This window comes from Callionymus lyra, chromosome 6 (genome assembly GCF_982586985.1).
Source record: "Callionymus lyra chromosome 6, fCalLyr1.hap1.1, whole genome shotgun sequence".
NCBI lineage: Eukaryota > Metazoa > Chordata > Actinopteri > Syngnathiformes > Callionymidae > Callionymus > Callionymus lyra.
This window is the reverse complement of record NC_141823.1, coordinates 26,266,053-26,285,473: the sequence shown is the minus strand read 5'-3', so window position 1 is coordinate 26,285,473 and position 19,421 is coordinate 26,266,053. Positions and strand designations below refer to the sequence as shown.

The 19,421-nt window shown below is 39.6% G+C and overlaps 1 protein-coding gene across 1 annotated transcript in view; it reads left to right on the top strand.

Annotated features, from left to right (window-relative positions):
- Positions 1-19,074, top strand: part of trip4 (thyroid hormone receptor interactor 4) — a 62,512-nt gene extending 43,438 nt beyond the window's left edge. The window contains exon 13 of the mRNA XM_087794503.1: positions 18,749-19,074. Within this exon, the coding sequence (XP_087650629.1) occupies positions 18,749-18,813 (65 nt within the window). The 3' untranslated portion in view covers positions 18,814-19,074. The remainder of the gene's footprint in view (positions 1-18,748) is intronic.
- Positions 19,075-19,421: the final 347 nt, after the last annotated feature.

The following is a 19,421-nucleotide window of genomic DNA, read 5'->3' as shown; positions in this document are numbered from 1 at the left end:
ATTAAAGCCACCTTTTTTAGTTTTGTCCTTTCTCCTTAAGTATTTTTACCAACTTGTCATTGTGTCATGACTTGTTGATTTTGGTCTGTTCTCCCCTCACAGCGATCCAAATACCTGAAATGTTATCGCTCTACTCTGGGTTAGGCAATTCTTCATTTGAATAAGTATTTATTCTGCATGTAAATTTGTTGATAGGCAGCTTATTCCACCATATGTGGTCCAAAACATCAAAGACGTTCCCTGATGTACCAGTTTTAGAATGCATATTGTAGCTATTACAAGCCAGTTTGGGCAGATTAGGAAATGTTGAAGACCAGCATTCTCATTGTACAAGCATGAAGATTCCCCAGTAGATAATGCAGTGGTCAGGATACAAGAAGACCATACCTAGAAAATAACTTCGAAGTTACAAGTAGTATCTCCTCATGCTGCGACAAGCATGTTTTTTTGCAGTCAGGAAGTTGGGCGTATCACACCCATATATTTTAGCCGGTAATCAACCACATCATTGTTGACGGTTTGCCTTCTTCAGCTACAGGAAGGATATGTGAAAACACCAAGCAAAAGTTTCTCACCACATCTTCATTGTGAATTTAAACAAACACTCTACATAGGACATCAGAAACTGTCTTCACATTTGATAACCGTTGATGTAATTCCTGTACATCTGACCCTGAGTATGAAAATGATTTTCAGTTATCATAAATGAAAATACAAGTGTGTAGGTATACGTGGAGCCTCTACGATTCACTGAGTGAATAATGGACAGCAGCTCAATCAATGCACTTACATTTCTAGTGTGATGGATATCAATGAACTCTTCTCTTGTGATATTGTACTTAAAGCCAAACGAGTGCTGTTTCAATCATTTATGTCTTTAATGAGGCTGGAAGAGACTCTATTCAACGTGAACAAGCCTGAACCACAAAGCCACTGGCACCGTTGACCCATGAAACGCCGGCAGCTTTCTTCTCTCCATGAGCAGCAGCCTCAGGCAGCGACCCAATACATCTTCCCACATTCTCGCACACATCTGCCACAGTGAGCTTGGCTGCTTTTTGTCTAAGGGGCAAGCGATCCACTTTAAATCTTAAAAATTACTGACCCATTTAACAAGACCTCTTTCGCTGCACAACTTCAGGCACAGCTGCTCTTGAGTGACTTCACACGGGCCTTGAACACAACATCATGTTTCGTAACAGTGTTGGTTGTTATCATTGAAATAAATTGATGGGTCTCTCAAGTCCATTTTGCACATTGTAAATACAGTCAACGGTTGTACTTGGATACAAACCTATTATATCCTATTCGCTGGTGTGTTTCCCTAGAGGTTAGTTCCTTTTGTTTGTATATACAAATTACTGCTTAAATATTTAAGTTGGGAAAGACGGTTCCTTTCGCTGCAAAATCCAAATAATAACATTGAATAAGTGTGTTGCAGTAATAGCAGTTGTACTTTCATAGTATTGGTTGTGATTTTGGCAAATAAACACCTGGCATTGCAGTAACTCACAAAAAAAAATTTTTTTTTTCTGTCTGAGATTGATGAAGTAGCACATAAAATGACATTATTACTGTAAAATTTGGCTTTTTTCTGTTACGCTTTGACTCTGGTATTTCATTCCGTTGCTACACAGTCACAGAAGCTTTGTTTTTCAAGGTTTGGATTGTATTCATTGGAAAATCAACCAATAGGTCACTTTCTTTGTCACAAAATATGTTCACAAGCTGTCAATAAAAACAGCTTTTTTTGGTGTTTTGAAGATCGCTGGATTCAATTATTGAAATGTTCTTTTGCCAAATATGCACCTGAAATGGCCTGATCACCAGTCCTACTTACAAAATTAGGGACTCTCCAAAATGAACCCATGGTGTAGTCTGTGAAATGAGACTGTTTGACGCACTTTACTTACTTCCTATTGATATCATCACCGCAACATGACGCTGGAAATTCTGAATGAATCCTATCAGGTGTGGAATCAGCCTAGAATGCTGACATTTAGCTAAAAGTATTAAGTATCGTTTGAAAGAAGTTAAAAGGTTCTCAAAAAATGATCTTTACTATTCAGATTCTTCAAGAAAAATTACAAAAAGTAATATTAAAAAACATTTCCTGTTTCCCCAAGAGTCTTTTGAAGATAATAGAAAATATTGTAACAACAATTCTTTGTTTGGTCTATGCTAGAGGCTCATGATTAGCAATAATGTCCATTTTTGATTTGTTAAATACTTTTTTAAGTCCTCATTAACATATTACAAAGCATTTTTGATTAGCCAATATAACATTCAGTCTCTACTATCTGCTGTATTTACAGCCCTCATCACAAACGGCATCAATATTTACACGTCCCAGCGAACGGAGATCTTATTAGCCGTCTGAAGTAAATACACATGCCCCCGTCACACTGTGCTTTGACACAGACAAGATTAGAATATCCAGCCTCGCTCATAAAGATGCTCTTGTGTCCGGGTCTGGACTATTGATGTAGTCCTAAGTGAAGGTTGCACAATGACCGACATCGCTGCATAATTCATCAGTTTCCATCCGGCATTAACACAACTTTCCTCGATAAAAGCGTGTAGCCATTCTAAACATGTCCATCACTACCTTTACCTCCTCTTCATCTCTCCTCCCCCACTGTTGAGAGAAATCAATGCCTTCTGCTGCCAAATAAGCCGCCACACTGCCAGGGGATACAAACAGCGGGTGAGCTACATTGATTAAGTATCAAGCTATTCTTGGAAATGATCTCCAGATTTTTGCATATTTATTATACATTTAAATATCAGGATGTTCAACATTTGAATCAAGGCACTTTAACACTGATTTCCTTACTGTGTAAAAGTAACAATGAGGGTTTTTTCAATCTCACATGTCTTTTTATTCCAAATGAACTTTATTTTTAGCTATTTAAAAACATTTAAAAGTGTAGAGTATAGTTTATATAAATGGGACTACAGAGCAATACTGTTATTTGGGGCATAGTATATAACAAGTGCCCATTGGATGATGTTCTCTGGCCCTTTATTTGATGTCCATGTTTTTGCAAGGAGGGGCCCCATCTGGTTCAGGTGGTTAAGGAATGAATATAATTACATTGTTTATATAGCTTTCATCACATAGTTAAGGTGGAACAAAGTTTCCTAAAGTAGGTTAGATCACAGAATAACTACAGAGAAATTCCAAAAACATTGAAAAACCAAGCTGTAAATGAAATTTGGATTAAAGGAGGCCAGTTGAATTTGGGACCACTGGTTTAAAAGAATGATTCTTGGGTATGAACTACATCTAATAAAGGGATGTAATAAAGGACTATACAGTATATGGGAAGTGACACGACCTACCGGCTTACGTTTTACTCTAACGGAAGTAGAATGTAGAATGTAATTTACTGTAATATTTACCCTTTATATGCGTGAAGTTAGTCTAGTAATTCAATTTGCCTTTTCAGAGGAATTCTGTCCTTCTCCTGCAACATAACAAACATGTCCAACGTACTCATAAAAAAAGCTTCTAGTCACGTTAATTCATCAATTTAAGTGTGCTTTGTTAAAGAGATCAGAATTACTATCAGAAACTTCTATTGCCAGTGTTGTAAACACAACATGGCCTTTTTGTTCTGGTGTCAGTACAGGATAAAGGAATGAAATAAAACGACACAAAAAGGCAAAAGTAAATCAGAACTGAGCACCAAGGCAGCCATTCTGCGTTGCCAATAATCCATGAATGACCACATTGAGGAGAAATTCTCTCTCATGGAAATGTTCTTTTTTTGCCACATTACCAGTGTTGATGTATTTCTGTTGCTTTGACTTCCTTACATGACCTGCTGTGTTTGCACGAAGAATTTCGCTCATGCCTGCTCCACTGTTGTCATTAGTCTGCGACAAAGAGCTAACAAAGCCACTTAAAACTGAGCTAATTGCATGTTTTGGAATATTTTCTATCTCCCTCATGCAAACCTGCTACAATAGGAACCAAATGTTCTTTTAAAATGTCAGTCTTCAAGTGTTTTGATGGTTCAGGTGACAGGAAAGTGTTGATCAGGAAATAGTTCCCCTCCCCCCCGCCCCGAGTCTCCTTTTCCTCCTGTCAACGTTGTAACCACGGACGGCGATCCTTTTCCTCGGCTCTGCTCTGGTGCAAGTAATGTTTTTAAATGCAATTCTCAATTTCCATTTTTATGAACAATCCAGTTAGCCGTGTCAGGGAGACGGATGGGGTGAGGGCGGCTGGATCAATGCCATCATGCCTCAGGCATGTTAAAGAGCTTGTCCACTCTTACCTGACACTGTGTTCACACAATAACCGTCACAATCACCGGCACACATTCCATTATCTCTACCTTTGTATTGATTGGTTGGCGGGATGATTTTCAAAGATACACTTACTCTATGAACTACAGTCACTGATGGCGCTTATATCCTGTCGATTTAATCCATCCTTCGTATACAGTCGGTACAGACCGCCTGGTAACGGATTAACAGTGAGATATACGTCTGCAGAAACTATAGAAGCTGATATGATATTGATATTTATACGTTATTTAATGGAGATTGTGTTATTTCTAATGACCACTTGATTCATTGAAAGTAAAAGTAATAGTTTCATTTTATAACTAGTCCATAAATTACATTAAATATGATGTCAAAATACAAGTCTTTACCTTTTGAAATACAAATAGTCTTTAGTCAAAGACTATTATCATTAGAAACGCGTTTTGACTTTAGACTTCCATTTCTGGACTCTGCTAAAGTAATAACCACTTTGATGGTGTGATTGTTATACTTTGTTGATATTCCGAGGCAGAGTTGAACTACGTGACCCACATCTGATACACTCCTCTCATGTTGGCGAGTCTGGATATTTGCTGTGACTACTCGAGCACTTCTGAGAAACCCAAGGACACTTAGAAACAAAAGCTCTGCAAAAGTGTTTGTTGAAAGAAAAAAAAGGTGGAGAAGAGTACAAAACAATTTGGTCTGAAAATCCCAGCTGTTATTATTTTATGTCTACAGCTACTTGCCAGCCCACACGCTCACAGGCAACACAGGCTTTTTGTAGTAGGAATCATCTGCAGTGGGAGTGAAAGCACTAACCCTGGCACAGCTTATATTCTCCGCTCTCCCAGTTGAGCTGTCGAGCAGCACATGTAGCGAAGTGATAGATAAATCCTTCAGCAGATTAATCACAAACAACACTGGCTATTAGACAATGTCAGGCAAGTAAAATGAGCTCCCTGGTTTGTCGTTGGTGGGTTTTCTTACTTGCCAATTGTAATCCCCTTCTGGCTTTTTATGATAAACGGCATCAACACACGCCGGCCAAGTGTGGCTACTCTGGACCATCGAGTCTGTTGAGTTATGAAAATAGTCACAGACTCCTTCATTATGTTCATTTATCTGCAGTCTGGTGATGCTATTCCAATCAAACGTATCGGTAGACAGGTGCACGTCCTTTTGTCTTGCTTAATGGATGGTCACAGAGACGCTATTTGTGGGTAGACAACATTTGATATTTGTCGTTAGAAGTAGATGATGCACTGGAGTGTGTGTAAATTATGTTTAAGTTTACACTACCTGCAAGCATTCAGTAGTTAATTTCGCCAATAAAGCAACAGTCATTCATTAATTTTGAGTCTTTGTGTAGAAAGCCATGATTTTGTGGTTATCAATATAATTTTATAATAAATACATCTCTTCATGAAGCCAGTGTAATGCTTCATTTGAGATTATTTATAGTGGTGTAATTGGACATTATTTAATTAGTAAACAACTGATAAATCAGTAAATAATGTAAATGCATTCATTCATTAATTCCTTCATTTAGTGAAGTAAATAACTGAATAAAAAACAAAACAATGATGATAATTATATTTCATTTAATTTATTGTAAAACTAAGTACAGGAATGATCAAATTGAATCTTGAATAAAAGAGTAGAAACATGTTGATGTTTCATACCATTGATCAGGGGTGAATATGTTGGGGGTTTAAAGGTCACAACCATTAAGAAATCCAATTTATTCGTCTTCTTCTTTCCAAAGATATTAACATTTTTAACATTAACGTCCAACCAAAAGTTCACAAGGTTGAACGAAGATAAAACCTCCTGTTTCTTTAAGGACAGAATTGAAAAGGGTTTTGTAGAATTTGCTTCTCCATATACTGGTTCATACTGGTTGCACTGTAGTAACTGAGCTATTTTAGTTTATTTTTACCGCTGTTTAATGTGTTCTAATCTGAGGGTAAATATTTTCTCTTGAAATGACAAGGATGCAATCGGATAACTCTCAGATCGAGTGTATACATGAACGCCAACCCGTTGAACGATTGTATTGACATGCAAATATAAGAAACCTTGTGTACATTTGTGCATTATTTTGCCCCCTTAGTCATGCAAAGTCTGTCTTTGGAAACCCTTACTCTCACAGCAACTGTAGATCCTGGTGCACAAAGTGAAGAATATGTGTGTAAGGGATATGTCTTTGTATATACACCTGAATCAAAGTGGAAAAAGTGCCTCAGTCTTCCATTTTCCCTGGAGGTGTGAATCTTGTTCCTGAGCTTTACAACACGCACTACTGTGTGTCAGCGTGCAGTAACAAAGCAATTCATGGCACTCCTAATTCTGACCCCAAAATCGAGTGTGTGCGTGCGCTCACGTACGTGCGTGTGCATGTTCACTTTCAACGTGCATGTGTGGATGGAATGCCTGCAGGGGTGTCAGCAGAGGTTTAAGATATTCAGCTTTCTGTCAGTACCGACACATTTCTCCCTCTGCACTGCTGCACAGATATGCAAATCCTGCCTCCTCAGAATGCAGTGCACCAGATCAGCTTCAATTTTTATTCCATTCTGCACTCACTCTCCCTCTGTTCTCTCCATTTCACCCCTCGCCCTCCTCCCCAGTCTCCACTCCCGTCTTTGGTTTTCTGTTTGGTTGGTTTTAGCTGCTCTGTTTGTGGCACATGCCCCCGATGAGGAATTGTAGGAGGTGAGAGGATTTGGTCTGAGCGGCTTCGAGCCCAGGCTTAGTGCAAATAAGCTCTTCATTCTTTCAATCTCGCGCTAACTACAAGAGGAACAAGGTGGCCGGAGTGTTTGCCTTTGAACACGTAGATTCCCCGTGTTTGTTTTTGAAGCTAGTGTACGCTGCTCTCTAGTTGTTGCCAAGGGTTGTTTGTATTGTGCGCGCATGGCGGCGCACCTCGTCCCCTCTGTTGTTAATTATCAGCGATGGAACGGTAACAGCATTCATTGCTGCTGGTGAAACACAATTAGTCAGTTGCCAAGCAGCTCTCAAAAAGGCTATCTCACCAACACACAGTGTCATCAGTAATCTAGTCTGAGCATAATCTAAATGCCAATGTCTATCCTCTGTGATCCATCCTCAGCCCACACTACATTTACATTCTAATTAGATGTGGCCGCGGACGCTCTATAAGGACCCTTTTTAATAACACGCCTGCGTTCACCTTTACATGGTCCCGCCGCGGCTGTAAAAAAAAAAAAAGGAAAAAAGAAAACTGGGCTACACTTTATATTTTGTCCCTTTGACATTGTGGCTACTGAAGATTTAAGTAGCTTTTAAAAGCCCTCTGCACCCGAGAGTGTCGTACCAGACAAGGTTTTCTTGTCTCTGAGGATGAATTATAAATAGGATTGTAAGAAATGGAGATGTGTCAGAGTGTGAATAACACGATAACGCCGTATCACACTTAATTTGCCTACAATTGTGCATAAAGGGCGTCTAATTGCAGCTTATTCTCACAAAATGTTAAAGGAAAAGTAATCCCACTTTCTACTAATTGGTCTATTGGTTTTAATGGTGTGGTCATAATAATGTGCTTTCAACAAACAATACGATTAGGACATTTATTATGATGGAATAAGTACTTGTGAGATGATAATCTGGTTGATTTTAAAAAAGAATTCCCATAAGTCACTGCTGTGTAACTGCTCAATTTAAGCCTGGTGTGAAGATGCTGTCTCAACTTAGAGACCCAAGCTTTCAGTGAACCTCCTACAGCTCGCCGGGATATCACATTATTGTCTTCGTCCACATTTAATTTAATTATATATTGTGTCACTCCTGAAGGGCTTAAGACATTTCAACTTGTATTAGGAAGTCTTGTTTTCACTTGTTTAACATTCTATTCTTGCTGCTTTGATCAAAACATCTACTAAATACTAAATGTTTTGTAAGCACGTTATGGGATAAAAAACTCTATATGCCCGTAAAACTAGTTTTGGATGCAAAGTATTTTTAAAGGAAAACTTGATTTTTCCAATTGCAACATAATGTGAAATTACAGTTACCTTGTGTAAACACTTTTCTATGGATATCTTTGAAGCCCTCTTAGACCCCTACCTGACCTCTGCTTCTAGACTAAGATTAAGATAAATTGAGGCTCAGAGAATGAAAAGACGATATCGAAATCGGACTACTGTGTCCTGTTTTGTAAACTTCTGTTTGACCTGTGACTTGGACTGCTAAACGATTTTGACCCCTTGTGTGATTACGTTTGTCACCGCTTGTCTACAGTTAAAGGACTCTACGTATTTATTAAGTTACTATTACTTGCATGTCATACTTGTTCTGACCTCTATAAGGCTTTGCTATTAGTTTAATTCTGCATGGCCCTTTTCCGAGGACCAAAAATTATTACATTGAACATGGTTAATACTAATTAACCATTAATAATGGTTTATATTTGTGGCACATCTGCTGTTTCCAAAATTGTCTTTAACTTAAAGTAAACGCCATTCCCTGAAAGAGGAATGTTTGAGTTTTTTTGTCTAATTAATAAAAAAAACAATTACTTTTCAGCTCAATACCTTGTCCACTTTCTTTCCAGGTGCCTGTAGCACAGACTTCTCAATATATACAGCACATATTATAGAGTTGCAGCGTGATGTTCTTTCAATATTTCAAGATTTGATGCTCTTTAAATAATATCCTGCAGCTGTTCTCCCAGCAGAACTGCGAGTGCAACATGAGGCAGGGATCGTTATTGAAGAAAAATAAACCTGTGAATAATAATTGAACAGAGCGACAAGACTCTGGGCAATATTTAACAATCTTTACATAAGACTATGAAATCCTATGTACAGCTGTGTTCAAGATACACTCCTCTGAAGCCGTGAAGGAAAAAAGGAAGGATTGTTTCGTTTGACAGCAGAATGCCAACATCACATAATACATATTTTACGGGCTCGGAAAATATCCTTGAGCTGCTGATGATTTCAAGAATCTACTTCAGCTCGTAAACAAGTCGCCCTTGAAAGAGAAATGAACGTTTAAGGTTTTCACTGCCCCCGACTCTGACTTTAGTGCTGAGTTTTTATTCTGTTCCCTCTAAATTCATAGTGGACATTAATGACCCCCGTGAGGCAGAACACTAGATTTAAATTAAGTCTGGATTTGGCATTTTGAATGAAGTGACACCGTTAATCAAACCCGCTTCACAGTTTCATAAAAAGGACTCATGAGTTGACTTTTTGTGGCGTAAATGTTTTTGGTGACCTCAAACTGTCTGGAAAACTAAGCACGAAAAGATCTTGATGGACAAGCTGTTTTAAAGCTGGGGTTTGTGAAAGGCATAATCCTGAAGCAGATATAAATTCACGTCAATCTGATCTCCTCTCCCTCAAACATTTAAGAGCACTTGTTTTTTAATTGCCTCGTCGTCCAACAAGAGGCTGAAGATTTTAATCCCATCAAGAAAACCAATTAAACCAAGGAGTTGCCGAGCATCAGGTTTTCCCACGCTCTTGCAGCTTGTCTTCTGAGCGCTCCGAGAATTAAAATGATCCCATCAGTAATCTTGAACAATTGTGTTTACCCCTCACTGACACAAAGGTTGTGTTCTTTCACCACGTTTGCCTTTTGTTAGTATTACTTTGGTATGTTGAACTCTAAAAAACTTTTGACTAAATCTTACAACAACCAGAGTATGAAGTTGTTTTCTTAAAATATTCATTAATCATTGGAAATGTGTATGATTCAAATGAAGATTATAGCTTAAAATACTGAGTAGGGAGGTTCAGTATCTAGAAAGACCCAACATTTACTGACTTAATTCACAATTGTATGGGTCATAATTTTGATGGATGAAAAGATAGATAGATAGATAGATAGATAGATAGATAGATAGATAGATAGATGGATTGACGGACAGACGGACTTTATTAATCCCTCTGGAGATCTCCTGGGGAAAATTGGGTTTCCAGTTCGTTAAAGCAAGTTTCATAAAAACAAGAACAAGAATAAAGTTCAAACAAAAGAACATAGTGCAAGGGAAGACAAAGTGCAAGTATAAAGAACCAGTATCAAGGGGTTTTGTGTTGTGTTGAGATTTTTCCAATATCAACACATTGTTTTCAAACTAGATCACTTAAGATGCGCATTGAAACAGTGACTCATGATCCAGTGCAATCCAACAGGCTGCTTTTCAAGGAAAAGGAAAGCAATAGACATTCATGGATGTAAACAATTAGTGTTGAAAAGGCAAATTTGATTAAATTTGTTGCTTCAGGAGGATTAAACAAAGTGTGTCTTGTGGTGAAATAGTACCATTTTTTTTTCACAACTCATTTTCCATTTTGAGCTTCAGGCAGCAGAGTAAAAAGCGAATGATTCAAATGTTTACAGGCTACATAAATAGACGGATGATGTGGCCTGTGGGCTTTGACTTTGACATCTAAGTAACGTTCTGTTGGTCCATTGATCAGAAGTGGGGGGGTGGCTGTCGACCTACACAAAGAGTCATGAGGAATATCTAGTTTTCGGTTTTGATATTAACATAAGCAAAGTGTTGAGAACTGAAGAGTGTAAAAGACAGTCCTGATAAAGGGACTGTACCATTTGTCAGTTTTTCTCATTTGTACACTGAAAGTGAGGCGTTATTCTCTTTTAATTAGTATATGTTTGGTTTCCCAGTAGTGTGTAGTTTGAAAAGTTATACACAAACTTATATCCCTTCTATTCGCCACACTTTCTCAGCATACAAATATGATCAGATTCAAAAGTATAGCCCCAGAAATTCTGCAGCCCTCTGCAATTACGAGTATTCCCATCCCTGATGTGCCAGACACCGGTTCCTCTGCAAGTTTTTGTCGAAGCATCATGTGCGTGACTAAAGCATCGAGCGCTGTGACGACGGTCTGGGAAATCACTCGGCCATTATAGACTCCGAATGTCTGTGAAAACAGCTCCAGGCCCGGAGGTTTGGACAAGTTTTGAGGGAAGACTATTTTTTTTTTAATTTTCTATCGGAATGTTTCCCGCTAATGTCGTGTTCCAAACACCCATCACTTCCTCCACTACGTTTATCCGCGTGTAAATTCACCAGTTCAGCTCAAACACAGCAGGGAGGGAATGCAAATGAGGTGTGACTAACAGCAACAGTGGATTCCAGGCAAGTTATCATCTCCACTTTTTCTCTAACTGCTACTGAGGGTTGGTTCACATTCAGTTTGGTGCAGTGCCCAGGGCTGTTAGCTTGATTTCACATGCAGAATGACTTTAGCTTTAGGTAAACTAAGCCCAGGGCAGATAAGGAGAGGAGGAATATTGAATGGGGGATTTTGCTAAGCTGGAGTTATAATGAACCCTATTCAGCTTATAATGAAGCAGGACTCTTTTTATTCCTTTAAAAGTACATTGAATTCCTAAAAACCCTGCCCTTCCACGAGGAAACTTGAACTCTCGCGACTCACAGTTCTTTGTGCAAAAGTAGGTTGTTTTTGAACCGACAGTCAAAGATTATAATTTGCAGCAGACACGCGAGCTAAAATAATACCACTTGAGAGAATTCAATTTAGTCTGCCTATAGTTACACGGGGTGATTCACTGAGAATAAGGTCGAGTCGGAACATCGTCTACGGCATGAAGATTTCATTATTATCAGCCTCATAAAAAGGCGGATAAACAAGATGAGAAACTGCTTATCGAGGACTTGAAACAAAAACTGTATCATCTTTCTATTTCTACTCCGTCTTGTCATAACATCATGGTTTCTATACTCTCTTTCTCTTTGATCCATCCATTCTCTGTGTTAACAATTATAGTGCATGGATTCTCAAAGAGGATGCTTTGTTTTTTCACTTAAGAGTTTTTCCAAGAAGTACAAAATGATTGCTTCTCTTTAAAAATAGCTTCAGAAGAGTTTTGTCATGTGACAAACCCACTCTGCTGAAGGCAACCTTTGCAACCAGGGGAGCAGCACACTGCTTACACAGCTTGCTATTCTGTGTAAATTACTGAGAGATGGAATGGCTAAGAGAATTTTCTGCTTCCGCCGTGGGCTCTGGAAGTAGAGAGTGAGTGTGTAATGGGGACAAGCACCACTGCAGAACTCGGGCTGACTTGCATGTTATTGTGGTTCATTCAATTTTACACCATGTAGCTTTTTACACACCCTTTGAAGTTTAGTCAGTCAATTGGCTGACTGGAGCACTCATGTTCACGGCAATGATAAATAATTTGATTTGGATAAATAGGCCAGGACATGCCAAATGCATTTCTGCCAGACGCACAATGCTTAATAAAATGAAGGGGCTTATTCACTTAAGGTACCAGTGTGCTAGACATGGTGTGCTAGGGCTGAACCACAGATTGCTGCTCATTTACTAAGATTGGAAATACAATTTTTAAATTAATATGAAGGCTTTAGGACACGCCCATTTAATAGCAAGTCGCTGCCTTAGCTTGTTTTCTATTGCCTTATAATTACTGCAGCCATAAGGGCACAATTCCGCATACACACTATCATATGTCTAGTGAAGTAAGCATGCTACCTGGGGCATACATGCTATTTTCCATCTTTGAAAGATGCTTATTAGTGTGTACTCTAGATAAATATTGGATCAGCTAAGTTCGTGTGTGTTGTACTAATTCCAAACGTTTTGTTTAAGTGTTTTTTTTGAAAATCATATAGTGTTCTATGAGTTTTTGTTTGAAAAAAACCGAATTACTTTATCACCTAATTATTCTATTGGCAATTAATTAGCCCAGGATGATAATTTATTTTTCATATCAGTAATTCCTTAACATTTCTCTGTTCACAGACAAAGTACATCGCAGATCTTTCACACCGTTTAACGTGAAATTTTATCGTAGACAAGGCGGGAATTTGTGATCAATTGTTATTTTATTTTTAAGCTTCAACTGCTACAGCTATTTTACCCAAACTGTTTCTTGCCTGACACACTATTAGGCAATTATTATTAACAATCGAAGCATAAGTGTTGATTAGTAAGTAAAGAAGCAAATGAGACCATCATAGCATTAGCTTTGAGTTTTTTTTATTATTATTTCAGTTACGATGACGTGTAAACGTTCTGCATCGAGGGTTTTAGTACTGAGTCAAGGATACTTACTGGACCGATATAAAATAATTTGACCAAGGTTTTTTTTTTGCTGTATTTTCTCTTAAAGGGGAACTCATTTTTTTTTAATTGTGGTTATTTATTTTCTACGATTTATCGATGCAAGTTGACATTCCTGAGGCTGTTATTGACCCGTCCCTTGAGTTTCAGGTCAGCCAAGGACAATAATCGTCATGACATTGGATTAAAATCAAATTTGTATGTACTTTAAAAAGGGAAATTCTTCTTTGATGACCAGGAATGGAGCTGTTGTGGATTTAGGAAGTGACTATATTTGATCTCAGCAGTGAGGAATTCATTCACTCATTATCTTTCTCTTAACCCTGTAATGGGACCAGAGGGGGCAACAGCCTACTTACACACACACACACACATCGACAACCACTTAAACACACACACACACCTACTGACAATTAAGAGTCACCAATTAACCATCCGACTAGAGTGCCCGGAGGAAATGCGCAAAACTCCTCGCAGATATGTTTGGTATGTAGGTCACGTTGAAAACACTGCTTTTATCTCCCACTTCACCGACTGACGCCTTCATTCTGGTGCGGCGTCGGCTTTATGAGCTCATTTGCGGGACCCTCGCCTGGCAATATCCCTCTGATTGGTTATTACGGCATCCCGGTGGGATCTAGCGTAACGTATCTGTGACGGAGTTGTATTCCATCTAAGAAGTGCTCCACTTTTTCTTTTTTTTTTTTACTCTCCCTTTTTGTGTATCATTAGATTGAGCAATTTCCTCATGTCAGCCGCCACGAGGAGGTGTTTAAACACGCGTGTGCACGCGCGGCTGTGAGGGGTTTATTATCTGGGTGCGCTGGGACTGGTGTGTAATAAAAAGATTGGATACAGAAATGTGGCTTTTCATTCTTCGGCGTGGAGGAGCCTCTTTCACGGGGAAGGAAAGCAGCCAGTTATTGGCGGTATCATCGCAGCAGGGTCGCTGACGGCGCTGCGTTATTGATGTCCGGCAGCCTCTCTCTCTGGACATCCCTTCCCTCATAAATACTCTTTACATGGCTGCTTCACCCAGTTTTTGTGCATTAGGTGTAACGGTAATGATGTTATCAAGTAAAGTGGAAGACCGAGTGTGTGTTCAGATGCTCCTCCGCAGAACCACCTGGACCTATTTACGGGCCTCCACCCGAGCTGGTAGCATGTGAGTCATAAACCTTTCTGCAGCAATCTCCAAACAGTGCAGCAATCAATGGGAAATTATCTCAGCCAATCGATGGGGCGGCCTTTTCTATTTCGCCCTCTCTCCCGCCGCCTTTCTATCTGTAGCCCTCTCTCGCTCGGCGTCCCTCTCCTCATCCCTTCTGTCTCATTTCTGCTGTCTCTCTGTTTTTTCCACCCACTCCTTCATCCCCCCTCCCCCGCCTCCCTTAACCTCCCTTTCACTTTCGCTCCCTCCAGCTCCGCCGGCTACACACCAGCGACTCTGAAATGCGACAGCTCAGCAGCTCCAGCGCCATTAACAAAAGTCGCCTTCACACATGGAATATGTAACGCCGCTGGAATGACTTTCCTGGCGAATATAATGAGTCTGGCACACAAGCAGACACACAACTCTGTGTGACAGTTCTGACAGCAAGGACCACTTACGGCATTGTGAGTTCTTCTAGTGCGTCGACGGCTGCCAGAGAGCGTCCGTCCTGCTCGTGTTGTCCCAACCGCTGACAGCTCTTTAAAGGTGCTTTTTGGCTTTTACCCGACTATTCCAGCACTGTTTGCTCACATCACCATCACCTACTTAGCGTCCTAGCTTGAGCGCTCTCATGTTTGCTGCTAATGTGTTTAACCTTTCTTTGGTTAAGAAGCTTCTCTTGGCAAATATGACATGAATAATAGTCGTCTGGTTCTGACTTGAATTCATGTGGCATGATAGAAAAGAAACGGGGTGAGTGTTTGGTTTGTAGCCAAGATGGAATGACAGAAGAAATATTATTTTCACTTGTTGCTGTTGTGTGTTCTGATGCTGATTCTTAACGTTGTTAGTTGATGGTTCCTTATCTCTGTCATTAGTCACGAAGATACTGGAATTATTTAAAAAAATGGATAGAGAACATCTATATATTATCAGTAACTTCATTTTAAAACAACAGTTGAACCCAAACATGGTTAAGTTGAGGACAATGTTTACCTATTTTGATTCCTGATGCTAATAATTATAATAATACTTAAGTTACTACAAATTTACAAAGAACAGTTTATCTGTAGAAGGACACTGTTGAGCAGTTATAAAGAAGAGAAATGTCTAATTTTCTTTTGTAATCATCAAACTACTCAATTACTGCTGCAGCAATAATTGTTTTTAACTTGTGCTTTGAGTAATAATTTTATCACTTTTGTTTTAATTTATTAAGATCTCTTTTTAAATACCAGAAGCACTCGATCTGCAGTTTGTGGTGTGGTTACTTGAGACACAACAATTAGCACGAGAGTAAGAATCTTATTATAGTAGAAAATGAAACCACTGACATGTTTGAAGGAAGATCCTGGAGAGCTTTGGCTAAAAAAAGATTAAGAATATTTTAAAAATAATTTAGTTTGGTTTTTCCCATGTTTGTGTTGTTAACCTCCAGGCACTCTGGTTTCTTTCCAAGATCCATGATCATTTTAATTCGCTGGTTTGAGTGAGTGAGTCTGAATGGTTTGAATGGAATATTTCTTAAATCAACCACTGTAACTGAAATAGACATTTATATAAGTAATGTGTGAATGAAAATCATCTAAAAGGTTAAAAACTAGCTCTTGTTAGCTGCTATAACGTGTAGATTCTCTCCGGGCTTGAGCAAGAGACGCTGTGGTCAAGTCGGTGGAATTAAAATAAAAAAATAATGACATTGGATGGAGTGTCAAATACTTGGAGTGAACTTTCCAACCACATGTAGAGTGACTTCTCGTTTCTTAACATTCCCTCTTTATGGCCTTCTTAAGCAGCTCTTAAATAGAGCCGCTGCTGTCGACCTCATTTTTTTCAAAAATAGCCAATTCCAGCTCTCTCCTGGAAGACGTATCATTAACCTTTCTGCGGCGCCTGTATATTTCCAGAGGTGTTTCCACACCTCGACGGCGGCGCAGCAGCAGCACACTGACAGCATTCAGACAGGCTTGGAAATGGTGAGCAAACAGTACTTCTCTTAAACACCTTGTTTATGCTGCTGCTACCCACTGAGTTGAGCCATAACGTGACAACACGAAAAGAAAGCACAAGTGACAACCACCAACCCCGGCCTGTTTTTTTTTTTCTTCTTCTTCTCCTCCTGGGCTCAGCCAGGGGGAAACAGACAGATAGTGACGAGCAGCTACACAGACACACCGGCTTATTATTTGCTCTGCAGTTAAGGATCCGGATCGCGGGGTCGACAAAGTTCATCAATACCCACCAAGGGTGGGTTAGAACTGCAAGACGACCTGGATATTTAGAGAGGAAACGGATAATTGCAGAAGATTAGAGGGTCAGCGCTCGTCAGATGCTGCCAAGGTTTTTTATTTACGCGCCACAGCTCCTGTTTAAAGTATGAATATAAATAGAGACTTGATAAAAATCCCTCTCTGGAGTTCTCAGCTGTCCCGCAGCCCTATAAATAATCTCATCCGAGCTGACGCGTTTAAGATTAGCATTTTATTACCTTAGCATTCCTCACAACAATGGAGGCTACTGTTTTATGGCTTGTAAATGACAGCGCGCTAAACGGCAAGTTTGAGCAGGTGCCGCCGACATGCAGCCGCAAGTGATTGAACGAAACCATCTCTCGCATTCCTGACGCAAACGGATAGAAGAAGAAATGGACGACACGAGCTGCCTGGGAGGAAACCCCACAGATGCAGGGAGATCACTCTGGGAGAATGTAGATCCTGGTCTGAGCGAGAGTTGACCTTCATTCCTGAGCAAATGCACATAGTCCTGAACCTTAATGGGACTGTGGTGGAGATGAACGGCTGTGAAATATCACTGACATGTGGTGATTATCTAACATTTGAGAAATCTCTGGTCCAACAGGGAATTCTAAGAAAGGAATATCCAATTTCTGTTTACCCTGCCTTAGGTATACATTACATTGTTATACAAGTGTTATTATTATACATGCATATAGCTGTTTGTTTTGTCTTTACCAGCCTGTAACCCTGATTTATTTAGTTTTTATTTGAATGTTTTGTCCATTACAGGATTGTCATCAATATGAGGTTGAAATATTGAGTTGGAGAGTTTACAGAATTTATACTTTTTAAGGGGAAATGAAGGATTGAAGCTGTGTTTATTGAGCTCACAAGTATAAATGTCTATCATGAGTTACTGGGTGGTAAAGTTGAGCTTAACGGAATTAAAGTCAATAAATCATCATATTGTGTGGAGAATATCCTGCTTAAGAACTTGAATTCTTAACTGTATTCATTACATTTTATGAACGGCGTTAGTCTGAACATGTAAGTCAAGGGTGTCAAACTTGGAGGCTACATTTTTTGAACGGTGAAATTAAATGAGTATTATCTCTGAGTTTTCCTTTAGCAAAAATAACCTTCAACTTCTTTTTTTCTATTATAATAAGACTTTTTTTATTTGTTGGCGTAGATAATCTGCGTCTCCTATCTCGTCTTAAACTCTGGCATCGCTGTAGGTCGTGAACAAGAACGTGAATTAACCGATTTATAAACAAACACTTAAAATAACTTGGACTGCCTTAGGTTTGATAGTATAATGTATGCATTATAGGATGGTGTGTAAACGATTATATATTACCATTTTATGTAGGAAATTATACTTTTATACAAGGAAATGCTTCAATTTATTCAATTCAACTTTTAACTTATTTTTCTTGTTGCTACTTCCACTTTTAGATTCTCAGACGAGGATAAAGTGTGTTGTTGTTTCTACTGGTTAAAGGGAGCAGACACAGAAGGTGGTTTAGTCTGATGACACGAGTGTGAAGATAAACTCTGGAGGGTTTTTCTCCACTCACTTCTGCTTTCATGGAACCTTGTCAGCTTCTGTAATCATGGTTCTGTGAGATAACAGACTGAAGGTTGTAGAAGCAAAACGTGTTTTTGTGTTTTCAAGAACCCTCTGTGTTTCCGTCCTCTTCGGTTACCCTGAACTCCGAGGCTGTAACCTCAGAGTCCTCGCTCAGATACTTTGGCGCAGACAAAAGCCGCTCGTCTAATCTCCATGAGTCGTGGAATAAAGTCTCTCCCTTTTCTCCGGCCCGTCTACCCGAGGACGCCTCTAATCAGGAGGCCTTGAGCTCTTGGAAAGGTCACGCTGTCCCTTTGATGGTGTTTTGATTCATCCTTTCCTCTTTCTCTCCCCTCCCACCCCTTCCTTTCTCCCCCTCTCTCGCTCTCAGGGAAGCTGGAGAGTCGGTACCACCAGGGTGCCAAGAAGGGGCTGGTCTGTTCGGCTGCAGAGTGACGCAAGAGGAGGAGGAGGAGGAGGACCAAACCCCTCTGGTGGGCCACATTTCACAAGAACATGGCAGTTCCCCCGGCCTGAAGGGACCCTCTATTGTTTGTAAGATCTATATTTCTAATCATGTTTGGGATTGTAAAGCTGGATGTTCTCATTCAAAACCAATAAACTCACGAGATGAGTCGAGTCCACCTTTTTTTTCTTTTTTTTCTTCTACTTGACCCAGGGTTACACACGTTTAATGTGCCACATCTGTTTCTACACTAACAGGCGTCCCACAAGGAATCCTGCTCTCCCCCTGCCGCTTTCTTCACACACACACGATGTTGTCTTCATCTGCATGAAAGTAGATCCTTCACACACTGACATATATTTACTGCCGTCATATTTATAACCACCTCGTGCCACCGGTTCTCCACTTCTCTATTGCCACTTAAAATTCAATTTAAAAGAAGGTTTAAATAAAAAAAAAACCTTTGTTAAGCTGCAGCTGCTTCCTTTTCTTTCTCCTCAGACGTCATGTGACTTCCTGTTAACATGTGCGACTCAAACGACTTTCAGACAAACTAGGTTTGTGGTTTCTGAGATCAGATCAACAGACGTCCGCCTCG